We start from the raw sequence: 19189 nt of genomic DNA on the forward strand, positions 1-19189 counted from the left end.
TAAAAAGTGGGATGCCTGGTTTTGTGCTCAATACAAACATGAACTGAGTTTCATTAAATAGGCATGAACAAGGTTCTTGTATTGCTCAACAATAATTGCGGTAACCTTGCTTAACCAACAGCCAAGAGTTCTGAAGGTGGTAATGTAGGAGGATTAATGCATTGAATTTCAATCTTTTTCCTAAATTGACTGAGATTACCCCACCGTAGAATATACTTAAATGGAATACCAACTATGCAAAATTGCTAAAAAAAAATACAGCCCTTTAAACCATCTCATTTATGTTGCCTCTTGGGCCTGGCTTTTAATCATGAGGACAAAATAGGACACAATAGCGACGATAGGGAACAGGGATGTGTGTGTTTGTGTGTGTGTGAGAGAGAAAGAATGGTACATTACTTACATGAGAGGTTTCTCCATGCGGCTTCCCATGGAGCCCACTACCTCCCCCAGGGTACAGAATGCCTGGCCCAGGAAGTCCTACACACACAGTGAGAGAGAGAGAGAGAGAGAGAGAGAGAGAGAGAGAGAGAGAGAGAGAGAGAGAGAAATGCCTCAAAAGATGGATGGGGAAAACTGTAATTTGCTGTACAGTATTTTCTGTAGGATGTTCAGCATGAATGTGAGAGCACCAAAGCCAAGCAAGCAGACCAGGGCGATTATATGGAAAAGTGACACTGATTATTGCTATGCTTTTCCTCCATCTAACACCTAAACACTCAAGAGCCTGGCTTAGCCACCACCATGACAACAGCAGGACATTAATGTTTGGACCAATGTTTTTGTCAAGCTTCCCATACATACTATATATGATGAATAATGACCACTCTCACTACAACAGAGAGAGAGAGGGAGAAAGACGGACGATTCTACAAAAGAAACAACCTTTTCACCAGCGATCAAGGCGACACACTGTGCGTAAATTGTTCCCGGATGAGTGAGGGTTCATGTAAAGGATTAGCATTTCAATTGTTATAATTATTAACTCTGTCGTGACTTCTCATCTGACCCCCACTGCCCTTTTGTCCATCAAGCCGCCATGCCGGTTCAGCCACTAGGGCACATTCTCCTATCATTTCTTGTAACCATATTGACTTTGTTTGTTTGTTTATGCATTTCTGTGAATTCCTAAGTTAGTAAATAAATTATTTAAGACAATTGATGTATGGATGACTCATAGTGAAGACTGGGTTTGTGCAGATAACCAACCATTTACAATGTTTGGAATGAGACTAATGTGAGGTAAAGTAAATAATTCATTCATCAGACGACTATTTGATCAGATATAAAATATCTGAAAAGTTATTTTAGGAAATGATAACTTTGTAATCTGTATATTTTCCTTGGTGCCCCGACTTCCTAGTTAATTACAGTTACATGATTAATCAGGTTGATCGCGTAATACTAATTACAGAGAATCTTTGATAAAAACGAAGTCTTCAATTTAATGATAGTAAAGACACGACACAGGTAACATATATATAACACATACAGGTATTTTAACATACAGGTAACACCTACAGGTAACACATAGGTAACATATACAGGTAACACATAGGTAACACATACAGGTAACATATAGGTAACATATACAGGTATTGTAACATACAGGTAACATATACAGTGCCTTGCGAAAGTATTCGGCCCCCTTGAACTTTGCGACATTTTGCCACATTTCAGGCTTCAAACATAAAGATATAAAACTGTATTTTTTTGTGAAGAATCAACAACAAGTGGGACACAATCATGAAGTGGAATGACATTTATTGGATATTTCAAACTTTTTTTAACAAATCAAAAACTGAAAAATTGGGCGTGCAACATTATTCAGCCCCTTTACTTTCAGTGCAGCAAACTCTCTCCAGAAGTTCAGTGAGGATCTCTGAATGATCCAATGTTGACCTAAATGACTAATGATGATAAATACAATCCACCTGTGTGTAATCAAGTCTCCGTATAAATGCACCTGCACTGTGATAGTCTCAGAGGTCCGTTAAAAGCACAGAGAGCATCATGAAGAACAAGAAACACACCAGGCAGGTCCGAGATACTGTTGTGAAGAAGTTTAAAGCCGGATTTGGATACAAAAATATTTCCCAAGCTTTAAACATCCCAAGGAGCACTGTGCAAGCGATAATATTGAAATGGAAGGAGTATCAGACCACTGCAAATCTACCAACACCTGGCCGTCCTCTAAACTTTCAGCTCATACAAGAGATGCAGCCAAGAGGCCCATGATCACTCTGGATGAACTGCAGAGATCTACAGCTGAGGTGGGAGACTCTGTCCATAGGACAACAATCAGTCGTATATTGCACAAATCTGGCCTTTATGGAAGAGTGGCAAGAAGAAAGCCATTTCTTAAAGATATCCATAAAAAGTGTTGTTTAAAGTTTGCCACAAGTTACCTGGGAGACACACCAAACATGTGGAAGAAGGTGCTCTGGTCAGATGAAACCAAAATTGAACTTTTTGGCAACAATGCAAAACGTTATGTTTGGCATAAAAGCAACACAGCTCATCACCCTGAACACACCATACCCACTGTCAAGCATGGTGGTGGCAGCATCATGGTTTGGGCCTGCAGGGACAGGGAAGATGGTTCAAATTGATGGGAAGATGGATGGAGCCAAATACAGGACCATTCTGGAAGAAAACCTGATGGAGTCTGCAAAAGACCTGAGACTGGGACGGAGATTTGTCTTCCAAGACAATGATCCAAAACATAAAGCAAAATCTGCAATGGAATGGTTCAAAAATAAACATATCCAGGTGTTAGAATGGCCAAGTCAAAGTCCAGACCTGAATCCAATCGAGAATCTGTGGAAAGAACTGAAAACTGCTGTTCACAAATGCTCTCCATCCAACCTCACTGAGCTCGAGCTGTTTTGCAAGGAGGAATGGGGAAAAATTTCAGTCTCTCGATGTGCAAAGCTGATAGATACATACCCCAAGCGACTTACAGCTGTAATCGCAGCAAAAGGTGACGCTACAAAGTATTAACTTAAGGGGGCTGAATAATTTTGCACGCCCAATTTTTCAGTTTTTGATTTGTTAAAAAAGTTTGAAATATCCAATAAATGTTGTTCCACTTCATGATTGTGTCCCACTTGTTGTTGATTCTTCACAAAAAAGTACAGTTTTATATCTTTATGTTTGAAGCCTGAAATGTGGCAAAAGGTCGCAAAGTTCAAGGGGGCCGAATACTTTCACAAGGCACTGTAGGTAACACATACAGGTAACACATATAGGTAACATATAGATAACACATACAGGTAACACATAGGTAGCACATACAGGTAACATACATATATTTTAACATATAGTTAACACATTTTTTTTAGAGGTAACACATAGGTAACACATACAGGTATTGTAACATACAGGTAACACATAGGTAACACATACAGGTAACATATAGATAACACATACAGGTAACATATAGGTAACATATACAGGTATTGTAACATACAGGTAACATATAGGTAACACATACAGGTAACATATAGATAACACATACAGGTATTGTAACATACAGGTAACACATAGGTAACACATACAGGTAACATATAGGTAACACATACAGGTAACACATAGGTAACACATACAGGTATTGTAACATACAGGTAACATATAGGTAACACATACAGTTAACATACAGATAACACATACAGGTAACACATAGGTAACACATACAGGTAACATATAGGTAACACATACAGGTAACACATAGGTAACACATACAGGTAACACATAGGTAACACATACAGGTAACACATAGGTAACACATACAGGTAACACATAGGTAACATATACAGGTAACATATAGGTAACACATACAGGTAACACATAGGTAACACATACAGGTAACACATAGGTAACACATACAGGTAACACATAGGTAACACATACAGGTAACATATAGGTAATGTAACATACAGGTAACACATATGTAACACATACAGGTAACACATAGGTAACATATACAGATAACACATAGGTAACACATACAGGTAACATATAGGTAACATATAGGTAACACATACAGGTATTGTAACATACAGGTAACATATAGGTAACACATACAGGTAACATATAGATAACACATACAGGTAACATATAGATAACACATACAGGTAACATATAGGTAACACATACAGGTAACATATAGATAACACATATAGGTAACATATAGATAACACATACAGGTAACATATAGGTAACACATATATTTAACATATAGATAACACATATAGGTAAAATATAGATAACACATACAGGTAACATATAGGTAACACATATAGGTAACATATAGATAACACATACAGGTAACATATAGATAACACATACAGGTAACATATAGGTAACACATACAGGTAACATATAGATAACAGATACAGGTAACATATAGATAACACATACAGGTAACATATAGGTAACACATATAGGTAACATATAGATAACACATACAGGTAACACATACAGGTAACATATCGATAACACATACAGGTAACACATATAGGTAACATATAGGTAACACATACAGGTAACATATAGGTAACATATACAGGTATTGTAACATACAGGTAACATATAGGTAACACATACAGGTAACACATAGGTAACACATACAGGTAACATATAGGTAACACATATAGGTAACATATAGGTAACACATACAGGTAACATACAGGTAACACATACAGGTAACACATACAGGTAACACATACAGGTAACACATACCTGTATGTGTTACCTGTATGTGTTACCTGTATAGTTACCTATGTGTTACCTGTATGTGTTACCTGTATGTGTTACCTGTATGTGTTACCTGTAACACATATAGGTAACATATAGATAACACATACAGGTAACACATAGGTAACACATACAGGTAACACATACAGGTAACACATACAGGTAACACATATAGGTAACATATAGTTAACATACAGGTAACATATAGATAACACATACAGGTATTGTAACATACAGGTAACACATACAGGTAACACATACAGGTAACACATATAGTTAACATATAGATAACACATACAGGTAACATATAGGTAACACATATATTTAACATATAGATAACACATATAGGTAAAATATAGATAACACATACAGGTAACATATAGGTAACACATATAGGTAACATATAGGTAACACATATAGGTAACATATAGATAACACATATAGGTAACATATAGATAACACATACAGGTAACATATAGGTAACACATATAGGTAACATATAGATAACACATACAGGTAACATATAGATAACAGATACAGGTAACATATAGATAACACATACAGGTAACATATAGATAACAGATACAGGTAACATATAGATAACACATACAGGTAACATATAGGTAACACATATAGGTAACATATAGATAACACATACAGGTAACACATACAGGTAACATATCGATAACACATACAGGTAACACATATAGGTAACATATAGGTAACACATACAGGTAACATATAGGTAACACATACAGGTAACATATAGGTAACATATACAGGTATTGTAACATACAGGTAACATATAGGTAACACATATAGGTAACATATAGATAACACATACAGGTAACATATAGGTAACACATATAGGTAACATATAGGTAACACATACAGGTAACATACAGGTAACACATACAGGTAACACATACAGGTAACACATAGGTAACACATACAGGTAACATATAGGTAACACATACAGGTAACACATAGGTAACACATACAGGTATTGTAACATACAGGTAACATATAGGTAACACATACAGTTAACATACAGATAACACATACAGGTAACACATAGGTAACACATACAGGTAACATATAGGTAACACATACAGGTAACACATAGGTAACACATACAGGTAACACATAGGTAACACATACAGGTAACACATAGGTAACACATACAGGTAACACATAGGTAACACATACAGGTAACATATAGGTAACACATACAGGTAACACATATAGGTAACACATACAGGTAACACATAGGTAACACATACAGGTAACACATAGGTAACACATACAGGTAACATATAGGTAACACATACAGGTAACATATAGGTAACACATATGTAACATACAGGTAACACATACAGGTAACATATAGATAACACATACAGGTATTGTAACATACAGGTAACATACAGGTAACACATACAGGTAACACATACAGGTAACACATACAGGTAACACATATAGGTAACATATAGATAACACATACAGGTAACACATAGGTAACACATACAGGTAACAGATATTTTAACATATAGTTAACATACAGGTAACATAAAGATAACACATATAGATATTTTAACATATAGTTAACACATTTTTTTAGAGGTAACACATATAACACATAGGATAAACATATAGGTAACATATAGATAACACATACAGGTAACATACAGTTAACACATAGATAACACATATAGGTAACATATAGATAACACATACAGGTAACATATAGGTAACATATACAGGTATTGTAACATACAGGTAACATATAGGTAACACATACAGGTAAACATATAGATAACACATACAGGTAACATATAGGTAAACACAGGTAACACATACAGGTAACATATAGGTAACACATACAGGTAACATATAGATAACACATACAGGTAACATATAGGTAACACATACAGGTAACATATAGGTAACACATATAGGTAACATATAGGTAACACATACAGGTAACACATACAGGTAACACATACAGGTAACACATAGGTAACACATACAGGTAACACATACAGGTAACATACAGGATAACATATAGGTATAGGTAACATATAGGGGATAACACATACAGGTAACATATAGGTAACATATACAGGTAACACATAGGTAACACATACAGGTAACACATACAGGTAACACATACAGGTAACACATACAGGTAACACATATAGGTAACATATAGGTAACATATAGTTAACATACAGGTAACATACAGGTAACACATACAGGTAACGCATAGGTAACACATACAGGTAACACATACAGGTAACACATACAGGTAACACATACAGGTAACACATATAGGTAATATATAGATAACACATACAGGTAACACATAGGTAACACATACAGGTAACATACAGATATTTTAACATATAGTTAACATACAGGTAACATAAAGATAACACATATAGATATTTTAACATATAGTTAACACATACCGGTTTTTAGAGGTAACACATACAGGTAACGCATAGGTAACACATACAGGTAACAGATAACAGGTAACACATAGGTAACACATACAGTTAACACATAGGTAACACATACAGGTAACATATAGGTAACACATACAGGTATATAGGTAACACATACAGGTAACACATAGGTAACACATACAGGTAACACATAGGTAACACATACAGGTAACACATAGGTAACACATACAGGTAACATATAGGTAACACATAGGTAACACATACAGGTAACACATACAGGTAACACATACAGGTAACACATACAGGTAACATACAGGTAACACATACAGGTAACACATACAGGTAACATACAGGTAACACATACAGGTAACATACAGGTAACATATAGGTAACACATACAGGTAACATATAGGTAACAATACAGGTAACACATACAGGTAACACATAGGTAACACATACAGGTAACACATACAGGTAACACATACAGGTAACACATACAGGTAACACATACAGGTAACACATACAGGTAACACATACAGGTAACATATAGGTAACAACAGGTAACATACAGGTAACATATAGGTATACACATACAGGATACAGGTAACATATAGGTAAACATACAGGTAACATATAGGTAACACATACAGGTAACAATACAGGTGACACATAGGTAACACATACAGGTAACATATAGGTAAACATATAGGTAACATATAGGTAAACATACAGGTAACACATACAGGTAAACAATATAGGTAACACATACAGGTAACACATATAGGTAACACATACAGGTATTGTAACATACAGGTAACATATAGGTAACACATACAGTTAACATACAGGTAACATATAGGTAACACATACAGGTATTGTAACATACAGGTAACACATAGGTAACACATACAGGTAACACATAGGTAACACATACAGGTAACATATAGGTAACACATACAGGTAACGCGTAGGTAACACATACAGGTAACGCATAGATAACACATACAGGTATTGTAACATATAGGTAACACATAGGTAACACATACAGGTAACACATAGGTAACACATACAGGTATTGTAACATACAGGTAACATATAGATAACACATACAGGTATTGTAACATACAGGTAACATATAGATAACACATACAGGTATTGTAACATACAGGTAACATATAGGTCACACATACAGGTAACATATAGATAACACATACAGTTATTGTAACATACAGGTAACACATACAGGTAACACATAGGTCACACATACAGGTAACATATAGATAACACATACAGTTATTGTAACATACAGGTAACACATACAGGTAACACATAAGTAACACATACAGGTAACATACAGATATTTTAACATATAGGTAACACATTTTATTTTTTTATTTCACCTTTATTTAACCAGGTAGGCTAATGAGAAGTTCTCATTTGCAACTGCAACCTGGCCAAGATAAAGCATAGCAATTTGATTATAACAACACAGAGTTACATATGGAATAAACAAAACATAGTTAATATTACAGTAGAACAAAAGAAAACAAAAAGTCTATATACAGTGAGTGCAAATGAGGTAAGATAAGGAGTTAAGGCAATAAATAGGCCATGGTGGCAAAGTAATTACAATATAGCAATTAAACACTGGAATGGTAGATGTGCAGAAGATGAATGTGCAAGTAGAGATATTGGGGTGCAAAGGAGCAAGATAAATAAATAAATACTGCATGGGGATGAGGTAGGTAGATAGATGGGCTGTTTACAGATCTGTGAGCTGCTCTGACAGCTGGTGCTTAAAGCTAGTGAGGGAGATATTGTCAGGATTTGGCCAGGTTGTTCCGGGTTTTGGTCACAGATGCCCCCATTGTGCTTTTTGACCTTATGTTTTTTTCCCTTGTTCCCTCATTATTATTTGCACCTGTGCCTGTTTCCCCTGATTGTATTTAAACCCTTAGTTTTCAGTTCTGGTGCTCTGTGTTTGTATGTTACCCAGCCCTAGTGTTCTGTGTATTCTTGTCGATTCGTGGATGCTCTTGTGAATTCTGTTTTTGTTTTTGAGTATCTCTTGAGGCTTTTTGTGCTATTCCTACCATTTTTGGATTTGCCATTTTTGTATTTAAGGACTTCTCCTTTTTACTTTATTAAATACACCGTCTTAAGTACTGCTGTGTCTGCCTCATCTTCTGGGTTCTGCTGACTATTGTTGGCTCAGTTGGTTAAGGACTGTTTCTCACTCCGGAGACCCAGGTACGCAAATCGGTCCTGACAGAAACACAGAGCCAAAATGAACCCAGAGGCAGCCAGGTTCCCAGGACCTTTTTGCCATGCTGTCCCACCACCAGGAGACTGTCCAACGCCACAAAGCCGCCCTGGTTCAGCAAGAGGCCTTAATGGCTAGACATTCTCATCTTCTGTCGGAGATGCTGACTTCCATTAAGCAAATATCTGATCGTCTTACCCCGGCAACAGTTCCCGTCCCAGTACTCAGATTCACGTACCCATGGCAAAGTTAACCCCCTGGCTGAACCTCGTCTTCCACCTCCCCAACGGTTCTCAGGTGATCCAAGTGCTTGTAAAGGGTTTCACCTTGTGTTCTCTCTCCTTGAGCTACAACCCTCGTCGCTTCCCACCGACAGGGTCTAAGATCGCTATATCATCACCCTGCTGTCGGAAAGCTGTACAAGGCTGCTGTGTGGGATGCCCATTACACAGTGCCAGCTACTCTGCCTTTGCTGAGGAATTCAAACGAGTGTTTCAAGCTGCCCAAGCAGTGGTTCTGTCAGCAAACAGCTCCTGACTCTCCACCAAGGTTGGCGCAGCGTGACGGACTATGCCATCCAGTTCCGCATGGTGGCAGCAGCAAGTGGCTGGAACAACGAGGCGCTCACGGTGTGCTTTCTGGAAAGGCCTTTCCGACACTATCCAAGATGAACTGGCCACTGGCACACCGGACAATCTCGAGTCCCCTGATCAAGTTGGCCTCACGCATTGACCAGCGTCTGAGAGAGAGAGAACTCAACCGTAGACCTCTAGCCCCTATCAGTCCCAGCTCCGAGTCCCCACCTTTATCCTCGCTGGCTCCATCGAAACCCATGCAGATTGGACGCATCTCCCCAGGCTGAGAGAGACACGCTTCCGGATGAGGGAGCCGACGCTGTCTATATTGCGGCAAACCGCCATTCCGTTCCACTGTGTCCCGGCCCAGGAAACAGCTCTGTCCCGTACACAGACCGGGGTAACTGTAACGGGAAACATAACCCTCCTCCCATCCGTCCAACTCCCGTCTGCTCATTCCAGTCACCCTCTCCTGGGACAAATCCACAAGCTCTTCACCTTCAAGCCTTGGTAGACTCTGGAGCCGCAGGTAACTTCATGGATGGTGTCAGGGCGAAGGAGAATGGCTGTTCCTCTGAACCTCTAAGTGAACCCATGAGGGTCACTACATTGGATGGAAGCCCTTTGGGATCTGGACTTGTCACTCATGTCACTACCTCCTTGGAGCTTTCAGTTTCACAACACCAGGAATTGATGAACTTTCATTTGATCTCCTGTTCCGAGTTCCCTCTCGTCCTTGGATACCCCTGGCTTCACAGCCATAACCCTCACATCGACTGGTCTGTGGGCACTATCAAGCAGTGGGGTCCTACGTGCCAAGCTACTTGTATTTTCCAAAATTCCCCGAGTTCTACTCCGAGTCTTTAGAATCCATCGACCTGACCCGAGTTCCTGAGGTTACCATGACCTCAAACTGGTGTTTAGCAAACAGAGGGCCACCATGCTACCACCCCATAGACCTTACGATTGCCCCATCGACCTGTTTCCGGGCACTTGCCCCCAGGGGTCGGATCTTTCCCTATCTCCACCCGAACAAGCTGCTATGGATACCTACATCAAGGACGCTCTGGAAGCAGGCCTCATGCGTCCATCCACCTCCCGGCGGGAGCAGGGTTTTTCTTTGTGGCCAAGAAGAGACGGTGGATTACGCCCTGCATTGACTACCGGGGACTCAATGCCATAACCGTCCGTAATCAAGTACTCCGCTACCCCTATGGCCACAGCCTTCGAGCTGCTCCAGGAAGCAGTTGTTTCACTAAAGCTTGACCTGCGGAACGCATACCATCTTGTGCGGATCAGACCTGGTGACGAGTGGAAGACCGCTTTCAACACGCCTACTGGTCACTATGAATACTTGGTGATGCCCTTCGCCTGACCACCCCCCAGCGGTGTTCCAAGCGCTCATAAACGATGTGCTTAGGGATATGCTTAACATATTTGTGTTCGTTTACTTGGATGACATCCTCATCTTTTCGAGCTCCCTTCAAGAACACACTAAGCATGTCAGACAAGTACTCAAACGCCTCCTGGACAGCCATCTGTACGTTAAGCCGGAAAATGTGAATTCCATTCATCCCGAGTACAATTCCTGGGATTTGTAGTGGAACCGGTCGAGTCCAAATGGACCCCAGGAAGGTAGGGGCGGTAGCGGATTGGCCCACCCCCAAATCCGTTAAGGAAGTTCAGCGTTTCCTGGGCTTCTGAAACTTTCTACCGCAAGTTCATCAAGAACTTCAGCTTGGTGGCAGCCCCTCTCTCAGCTTTAACCAAGGGTGGCAATGCAAGGTTTTTGTGGGGAAGAGAAGCTGAGACGGCCTTCCAAGGACTCAAGCAGCGCGTTCTCTCTGTTCCCATCCTGATACTACCGACTACGGATGAACCATTTGTGGTGGAGGTAGACGTGCATCAGAGGTTGGTGTTGGAGCTGTCCTGTCTCCAGAGGGGTGAAGACAAGAAGCTTCATCCGTGCGCTTTCTTCTCACACCGGCTTACCCGACTGAGAGGAACTACGATGTGGGGGATCGTGAACTCCTAGCTGGTTAAGATGGCATTGAAGGAATGGAGACACTGGCTCGAGGGGGCTTCTCACCTGTTTCAAGTGCTTACGGACCACAAAAATCTGGAGTATATCCAGCAGGCGAGCGGTTGAACTCTAGACAAGCTAGATGGCTTTTCTTCAATCGATTCCAGTTTATCCTCACCTATCGGCCCCGGCCGAAGAATCTCAAACCGGATGCCCTGTCTCGAGTCTACGCTCCTGCCATTCGAGATGACACGGACATGCCTGTCCTTCCTGCTGCTAAGATTGTGGCTCCGATCTCGTGGCAAGTTGAGGATACCGTGAGACGTGTCTCGCCAGCGAACCGGACGAAAGGAGGTCCTGCCAATCCGGTTGTTTGTCCCCAAGGCAGTGAGGACTCAGGTCCTTCTGTGGGGGCACTCCTCGCCTCACCTGTCATCCGGGCGTAGGTCGCACCTTGGAGTTCATCCAGCGTAAGTTCTGGTGGCCTACCATAAGAGAAGACGTTGCCACTTTCGTCAATGCCTGTCCCGTGTGCTGCCAGGGCAAATCTTCTCACCTCCGCCCTCAAGGACTCCTTCACCCTTTACCTGTTCCCCACAGACCCTGGTCCCATATCTCATTGGACTTTATTACTGGACTTCCTCCATCCCATGGCAATACTACTATCCTAGTCATAATCGACAGGTTTTCAAGGCGGCCAGGTTCGTCCCTCTGACTAAGTTACCTTCTGCCAAAGGAAGCGGCTGAGTTGGTAATTAATCATGTTTTCCGAGTCTTCGGCATTCCTCAAGATATGGTTTCTGACAGAGGTCCCCAGTTCGCCTCAAGGTTTTGGAAGGCCTTCTGCCAACTCATGGGGGCTTTGCCAGTCTATCTTCAGGGTACCATCCGGAGTCCAACGGCCAAACAGAGGATGAATCAAGAGCTGGAAACCACCCTCCGATGTATGACTCGTGACAACCCGTCCACATGGTCATCCTTTATTGTTTGGGCCGAATACGCTCACAACACCTTGCGTTCCTCCTCCACTGGTATGTCCGCGCACGAGTGTCAGTTTGGCTATGCTCCTCCATTGTTCCCGGACCAGGAGGCAGAAGTCAGAGTGCCTTCAGCCTTGAAGTTCGTCAGACGCTGTCGGCTTATGTGGAGGAAGACCCGTCTTAATCTTATGCGTTCCTCACAGAGGTACCAACAACAAGCCAACAGACGTCGCCGTCCCGGGCCTACCCTGCGCCCGGCCAGAGAGTCTGGCTCTCCACAAGAGACTTACCTCTACGGGTGGAGTCTCGCAAGCTGTCCCAAAAATACATCGGTCCCTTCAAGGTTGCCAGGAGAGTTAACCCAGTTTCTTATAGCCTACACTTACCCAGATCCCTTAAGATTAATCCCACATTTCACATTTCATTGTTAAAACCTGTTTTTTTTTCCCCTTGTCCCGGCAGACAGACCTCCCCCGCCTCGTGTCATTGGAGGCCAGCCGGCTTATACCGTCCATCGGATACTGGATTCCCGCCGGGTGCAGCGGTCCTGGCAGTATCTGGTGGACTGGGAAGGCTACGGTCCCGAGGAGCGCTCCTGGGTTCCTGCCAAAGACATCCTGGACCCTGACCTCATTGCGTCAGTTCAGGGCCCTCCACCCAGAGAGCTGGTGGTGGAACGTCAGGAGCCGTTCCTAGGGGGATTCTGTCAGGATTTGGCCAGGGTTGTTCCGGGTTTTGGTCACTAGATGCCCCCATTGTGCTTTTTGACCTTATGTTTTTTCCCTTGTTCCCCATTATTATTTGCACCTGTGCCTCGTTTACCCTGATTGTATTTAAACCCTTAGTTTCCTCAGTTCTGTGCTCTGTGTTTGTATGTTAGCACCCAGCCCTAGTGTTCTGTGTATTCTTGTCAGATTCCGTGGATGCTCTTGTGGAATTCTGTTTTTGAGTATCTCGAGGCTTTTTTGTGCTATTCTACCACCTTTTTGATTTGCCATTTTTGTATTTAAGGACTTCTCCTTTTACTTTATTAAATACACCGTCTTAAGTACTGCTGTGTCTGCCTCATCTTCTGGGTTCTGCTGACTATTCGTGGCTCAGTTGGTTAAGTGACTGTTTCTCACTCCGGAGACCCAGGTTTGTAACCGGGTCCTGACAGATATGAGTCTCCAAATTCAGAGATTTTTGCAGTTCGTTCCAGTCATTGGCAGCAGAGAACTGGAAGGAAAGGCGACCAAATGAGGAATTTGTCACCCCCACCAGTGATATATACAGTGGGGCAAAAAATATTTAGTCAGCCACCAATTGTGCAAGTTCTCCCACTTAAAAAATATGAGAGAGGCCTGTAATTTTTTCACCATAGGTATACTTCAACTATGACAGACAAAATGAGAAAAAAATCCAGAAAATCACATTGTAGGATTTTTATGAATTTATTCGCAAATTATGGTGGAAAATAAGTATTTGGTCACCCACAAACAAGCAAGATTTCTGGCTCTCACAGAGCTGTAACTTCTTTAAGAGGCTCCTCTGTCCTCCACCTGTTACCTGTATTAATGGCACCTGTTTGAACTTGTTATCAGTATAAAAGACACCTGTCCACAGCCTCAAATAGTCACACTCCAAACTCCACTATGGCCAAGACCAAAGAGCTGTCAAAGGACACCAGAAACAAATGGTAGACCTGCACCAGGCTGGGAAGACTGAATCTGCAATAGGTAAGCAGCTTGGTTTGAAGAAATCAACTGTGGGAGCAATTATTAGGAAATGGAAGACATACAAGACCACTGATAATCTCTCTCGATCTGGGGCTCCACGCAAGATCTCACCCCGTGGGGTCAAAATGATCACAAGAACGGTGAGCAAAAATCCCAGAACCACACGGGGGGATCTAGTGAATGACCTGCAGAGAGCTGGGACCAAAGTAACAAAGCTGACCATCAGTAACACACTACGCCGCCAGGGACTCAAATCCTGCAGTGCCAGACGTGTCCCCCTGCTTAAGCCAGTACATGTCCAGGCCCGTCTCAAGTTTGCTAGAGAGCATTTGGATGATCCAGAAGAAGATTGGGAGAATGTCATATGGTCAGATGAAACCAAAATATAACTTTTTGGTAAAAACTCAACTCGTCGTGTTTGGAGGACAAAGAATGCTGGAGTTGCATCCAAAGAACACCATACCTACTGTGAAGCATGGGGGTGGAAACATCATGCTTTGGGGCTGTTTTTTTCTGCAAAGGGACCAGGACGACTGATCCGTGTAAAGGAAAGAATGAATGGGGCCATGTATCGTGAGATTTTGAGTGAAAACCTCCTTCCATCCAGCAAGGGCATTGAAGATGAAACGTGGCTGGGTCTTTCAGCATGACAATGATCCCAAACACACCGCCCGGGCAACGAAGGGAGTGGCTACGTAAGAAGCATTTCAGGGTCCTGGAGTGGCTAGCCAGTCTCCAGATCTCAACCCCATAGAAAATCTTTGAGTGAGTTGAAAGTCCGTGTTGCCCAGCAACACCCCCAAAACATCACTGCTCTAGAGGGATCTGCATGGAGGAATTGGCCAAAATACCAGCAACAGTGTGTGAAAACCTTGTGAAGACTTACAGAAAACATTTGACCTCTGTCATTGCCAACAAAGGGTATTGAGATAAACTTTTGTTATTGACCAAATACTTATTTTCCACCATAATTTGCAAATAAATTCATAAAAAAATCCTACAATGTGATTTTCTGGATTTCTTTTCCTCATTTTGTCTGTTATAGTTGAAGTGTACCCATGATGAAAAATTACAGGCCTCTCATCTCTTTTAAGTGGGAGAACTTGCACAATCGGTGGCTGACTAAATACTTTTTTGCCCCACTGTACCTGCTGGAGCGCGTGCTACGAGTGGGTGCTGCTATGGTGACCAGTGAGCTGAGATAAGGCAGGGCTTTACCTAGTAGAGACTTGTAGATAACCTGCCGCCAGTGGGTTTGGCGGCAGTATGAAGCGAGTGCCAACCAATGAGCGTATAGGTCGCAATGGTGGGTAGTATATGGGGCTTTGATGACAAAATGGATGGCACTGTGATATATCATCCAGTTTGTTGAGTAAGTATGGATGGCATCAGTCGAGGATCGTAGGATGATCAGTTTTACGGTGGGTATGTTTGGCAACATGAGTGAAGAATTCTTTGTTGCAATAAAGAAGCCAATTCTAGATTTCATTTTGATTGGAGATGCTTAATGTGAGTCTGGAAGGAAGGTTTACAGTCTCACCAGACACCTAGGTATTTGTAGTTGTCCACGTATTCTAAGTCAGAGCCGTCCAGAGTAGTGATGCTGGACGGGCGAAAGCAGTGATCAGTTGAATAGCATGCATTTAGTTTCCCCTGCGTTTAAGAGCAGTTGGAGGCCACGGAAGGAGAGTTGTATGGCATTGAAACTCATCTGGAGGTTAGTTAACACAGTGTCCAAAGAGGTAGCATAGGTAACACATATAGGTAACATACAGGTAACATATACAGTTGTCAGAAGTTTACATACACCTTAGCCAAATATATTTAAACTCAGTTTATCACAATTCCTGACAATTAATCCCAGTAAAAAATTCCCTGTTTTAGGTCAGTTAGGATCACCACTTAATTTTAAGAATGTGAAATGTCAGAATAATAGTTGAGAGAACAATTTATTTCAGCTTTTACATACACTCAATTAGTATTTGGTAGCGTTGCCTTTAAATTGTTTGACTTGGGTCAAATGTTTTTTTTTATTTTTTTATTTTTATTTATCTGTTATTTTACCAGGTAAGTTGACTGGGAAACACGTTCTCATTTGCAGCAACGACCTGGGGAATAGAAGTTAGGGGAGAGGAGGGGGATGAATGAGCCAATTGTAAACTGTGGATTATTAGATGACCGTGATGGTTTGAGGGCCAGACTGGGAATTTAGCCAGGACACCGGGGTTAACACCTCTACTCTTTTACGATAAGTGCCATGGGATCTTTAATGATCTCAGAGAGTCAGGACTTCCGTTTAACATCCCATCCGAAAGACGGCACCCTACACAGGGCAGTGTCCCCAATCACTGCCCTGGGGCATTGGGATATTTTTTTAGACCAGAGGAAAGAATGCCTCCTACTGGCCCTCCAACACCCCTTCCAGCAGCATCTGGTCTCCCATCCAGGAACTGACCAGGACCAACCCTGCTTAGCTTCAGAAGCAAGCCAGCAGTGGTCTTTCGGCAGCCTTCTATAAGCTTCCCACAATAAGCTGGGTGACTTTTTGGCCCATTCCTCCTGACAGAGCTTGTGTAACTGAGTCAGGTTTGTAGGCCTCCTTGCTCGCACACACTTTTTCAGTTCTGGCCACAAATTTTCTATAGGATTGTGGTCAGGGCTTTGTGATGGCCACTCCTATACCTTGAATTTGTTGTCATTAAGCCATTTTGCTACAACTTTGGAGGGATGATTGGGGTCATTGTCCATTTGGAAGACCCATTTGCAACCAAGATTTAACTTCCTGCCTGACTGATGTCTGATATGTTGCTTCAATATATCCACATCATTTTCCTACCTCATGATTCTATTTACATATCTATTTTGTGAAGTGCACCAGTCCCTCCTGCAGCAAAGCACCCCCACAACATGATGCTGCCAACCCAGTGGTTCACGGTTAGGATGGTGTTCTTCTGCTTGCAAGCCTCCCCTTTGTCCTCCAAACATAACGATGGTGATTATGGCCAAACAGTTCTATTTTTGTTTCATCAGACCAGAGGTCATTTCTCCAAAAAGTACAATCTTTGTCCACATGTGCAGTTGCAAACCGTTGTCTGGCTTTTTTATGGTGGTTTTGGAGCAGTGGCTTCTTCCTTGCTGAGCGGCCTTTCAGGTTATGTCGATATAGGACTCGTTCTACTGTGGATATAGATACTTCTGTACCTCTTTCCTCCAGCACCTTCACATCTTCACGTCATTTCAGTTGTTCTGGAATTGATTTGCACATTTCGCACCAAAGAACATTCATCTCTAGGAGACAGAACGGGTCTCCTTCCTGAGCTGTATGACGGCTGCGTGGTCCCATGGTGTTTATACTTGCGTACTATTGTTTGTACAGGTGAAGGTAACATATACAAGTAACATATAGGCAACATACATGTAACACATACAGGTATTGTAACATACAGGTAACATATACAGTTGTCAGAAGTTTACATACACCTTAGCCAAATATATTTAAACTCAGTTTATCACAATTCCTGACAATTAATCCTAGTAAAAATTCCCTGTTTTAGGTCAGTTAGGATCACCACTTAATTTTAAGAATGTGAAATGTCAGAATAATAGTTGAGAGAACAATTTATTTCAGCTTTTACATACACTCAATTAGTATTTGGTAGCGTTGCCTTTAAATTGTTTGACTTGGGTCAAATGTTTTTTATTTAATTTATTTATTTTATTTTTATTTATCTGTTATTTTACCAGGTAAGTTGACTGGGAACACGTTCTCACCTTTGCAGTTATAACGACCTGGGAATAGTTATAGGGGAGAGGAGGGGGATGAATGAGCCAATTGTAAACTGTGGATTATTAGATGACCGTGATGGTTTGAGGGCCAGACTGGGAATTTAGCCAGGACACCGGGGTTAACACCTCTACTCTTTTACGATAAGTGCCATGGGATCTTTAATGATCTCAGAGAGTCAGGACACCCGTTTAACATCCCATCCGAAAGACGGCACCCTACACAGGGCAGTGTCCCCAATCACTGCCCTGGGGCATTGGGATATTTTTTTAGACCAGAGGAAAGAATGCCTCCTACTGGCCCTCCAACACCCCTTCCAGCAGCATCTGGTCTCCCATCCAGGAACTGACCAGGACCAACCCTGCTTAGCTTCAGAAGCAAGCCAGCAGTGGTCTTTCGGGTAGCCTTCTATAAGCTTCCCACAATAAGCTGGGTGACTTTTGGCCCATTCCTCCTGACAGAGCTTGTGTAACTGAGTCAGGTTTGTAGGCCTCCTTTGCTCCTGACATTGAACTTTTGGCAACAATGCACACTTTCAGTTCTGGCCACAAATTTTCTATAGGATTGTGGTCAGGGCTTTGTGATGGCCACTCCTATACCTTGAATTTGTTGTCATTAAG

The 19189-nt window shown here is 41.8% G+C and overlaps 1 protein-coding gene across 1 annotated transcript in view; it reads right to left on the minus strand.

Moving 5' to 3' along the window:
- Window positions 1-399: 399 nt before the first annotated feature.
- Window positions 400-19189, minus strand: part of LOC135508774 (copine-8-like) — a 50159-nt gene continuing 31369 nt past the window's right edge. The window contains exon 6 of the mRNA XM_064928998.1: window positions 400-480. Coding sequence (XP_064785070.1) covers window positions 400-480 — 81 coding nt within the window. The remainder of the gene's footprint in view (window positions 481-19189) is intronic.

The sequence above is a fragment of the Oncorhynchus masou genome, chromosome 22, assembly GCF_036934945.1.
Source record: "Oncorhynchus masou masou isolate Uvic2021 chromosome 22, UVic_Omas_1.1, whole genome shotgun sequence".
Lineage (NCBI taxonomy): Eukaryota > Metazoa > Chordata > Actinopteri > Salmoniformes > Salmonidae > Oncorhynchus > Oncorhynchus masou.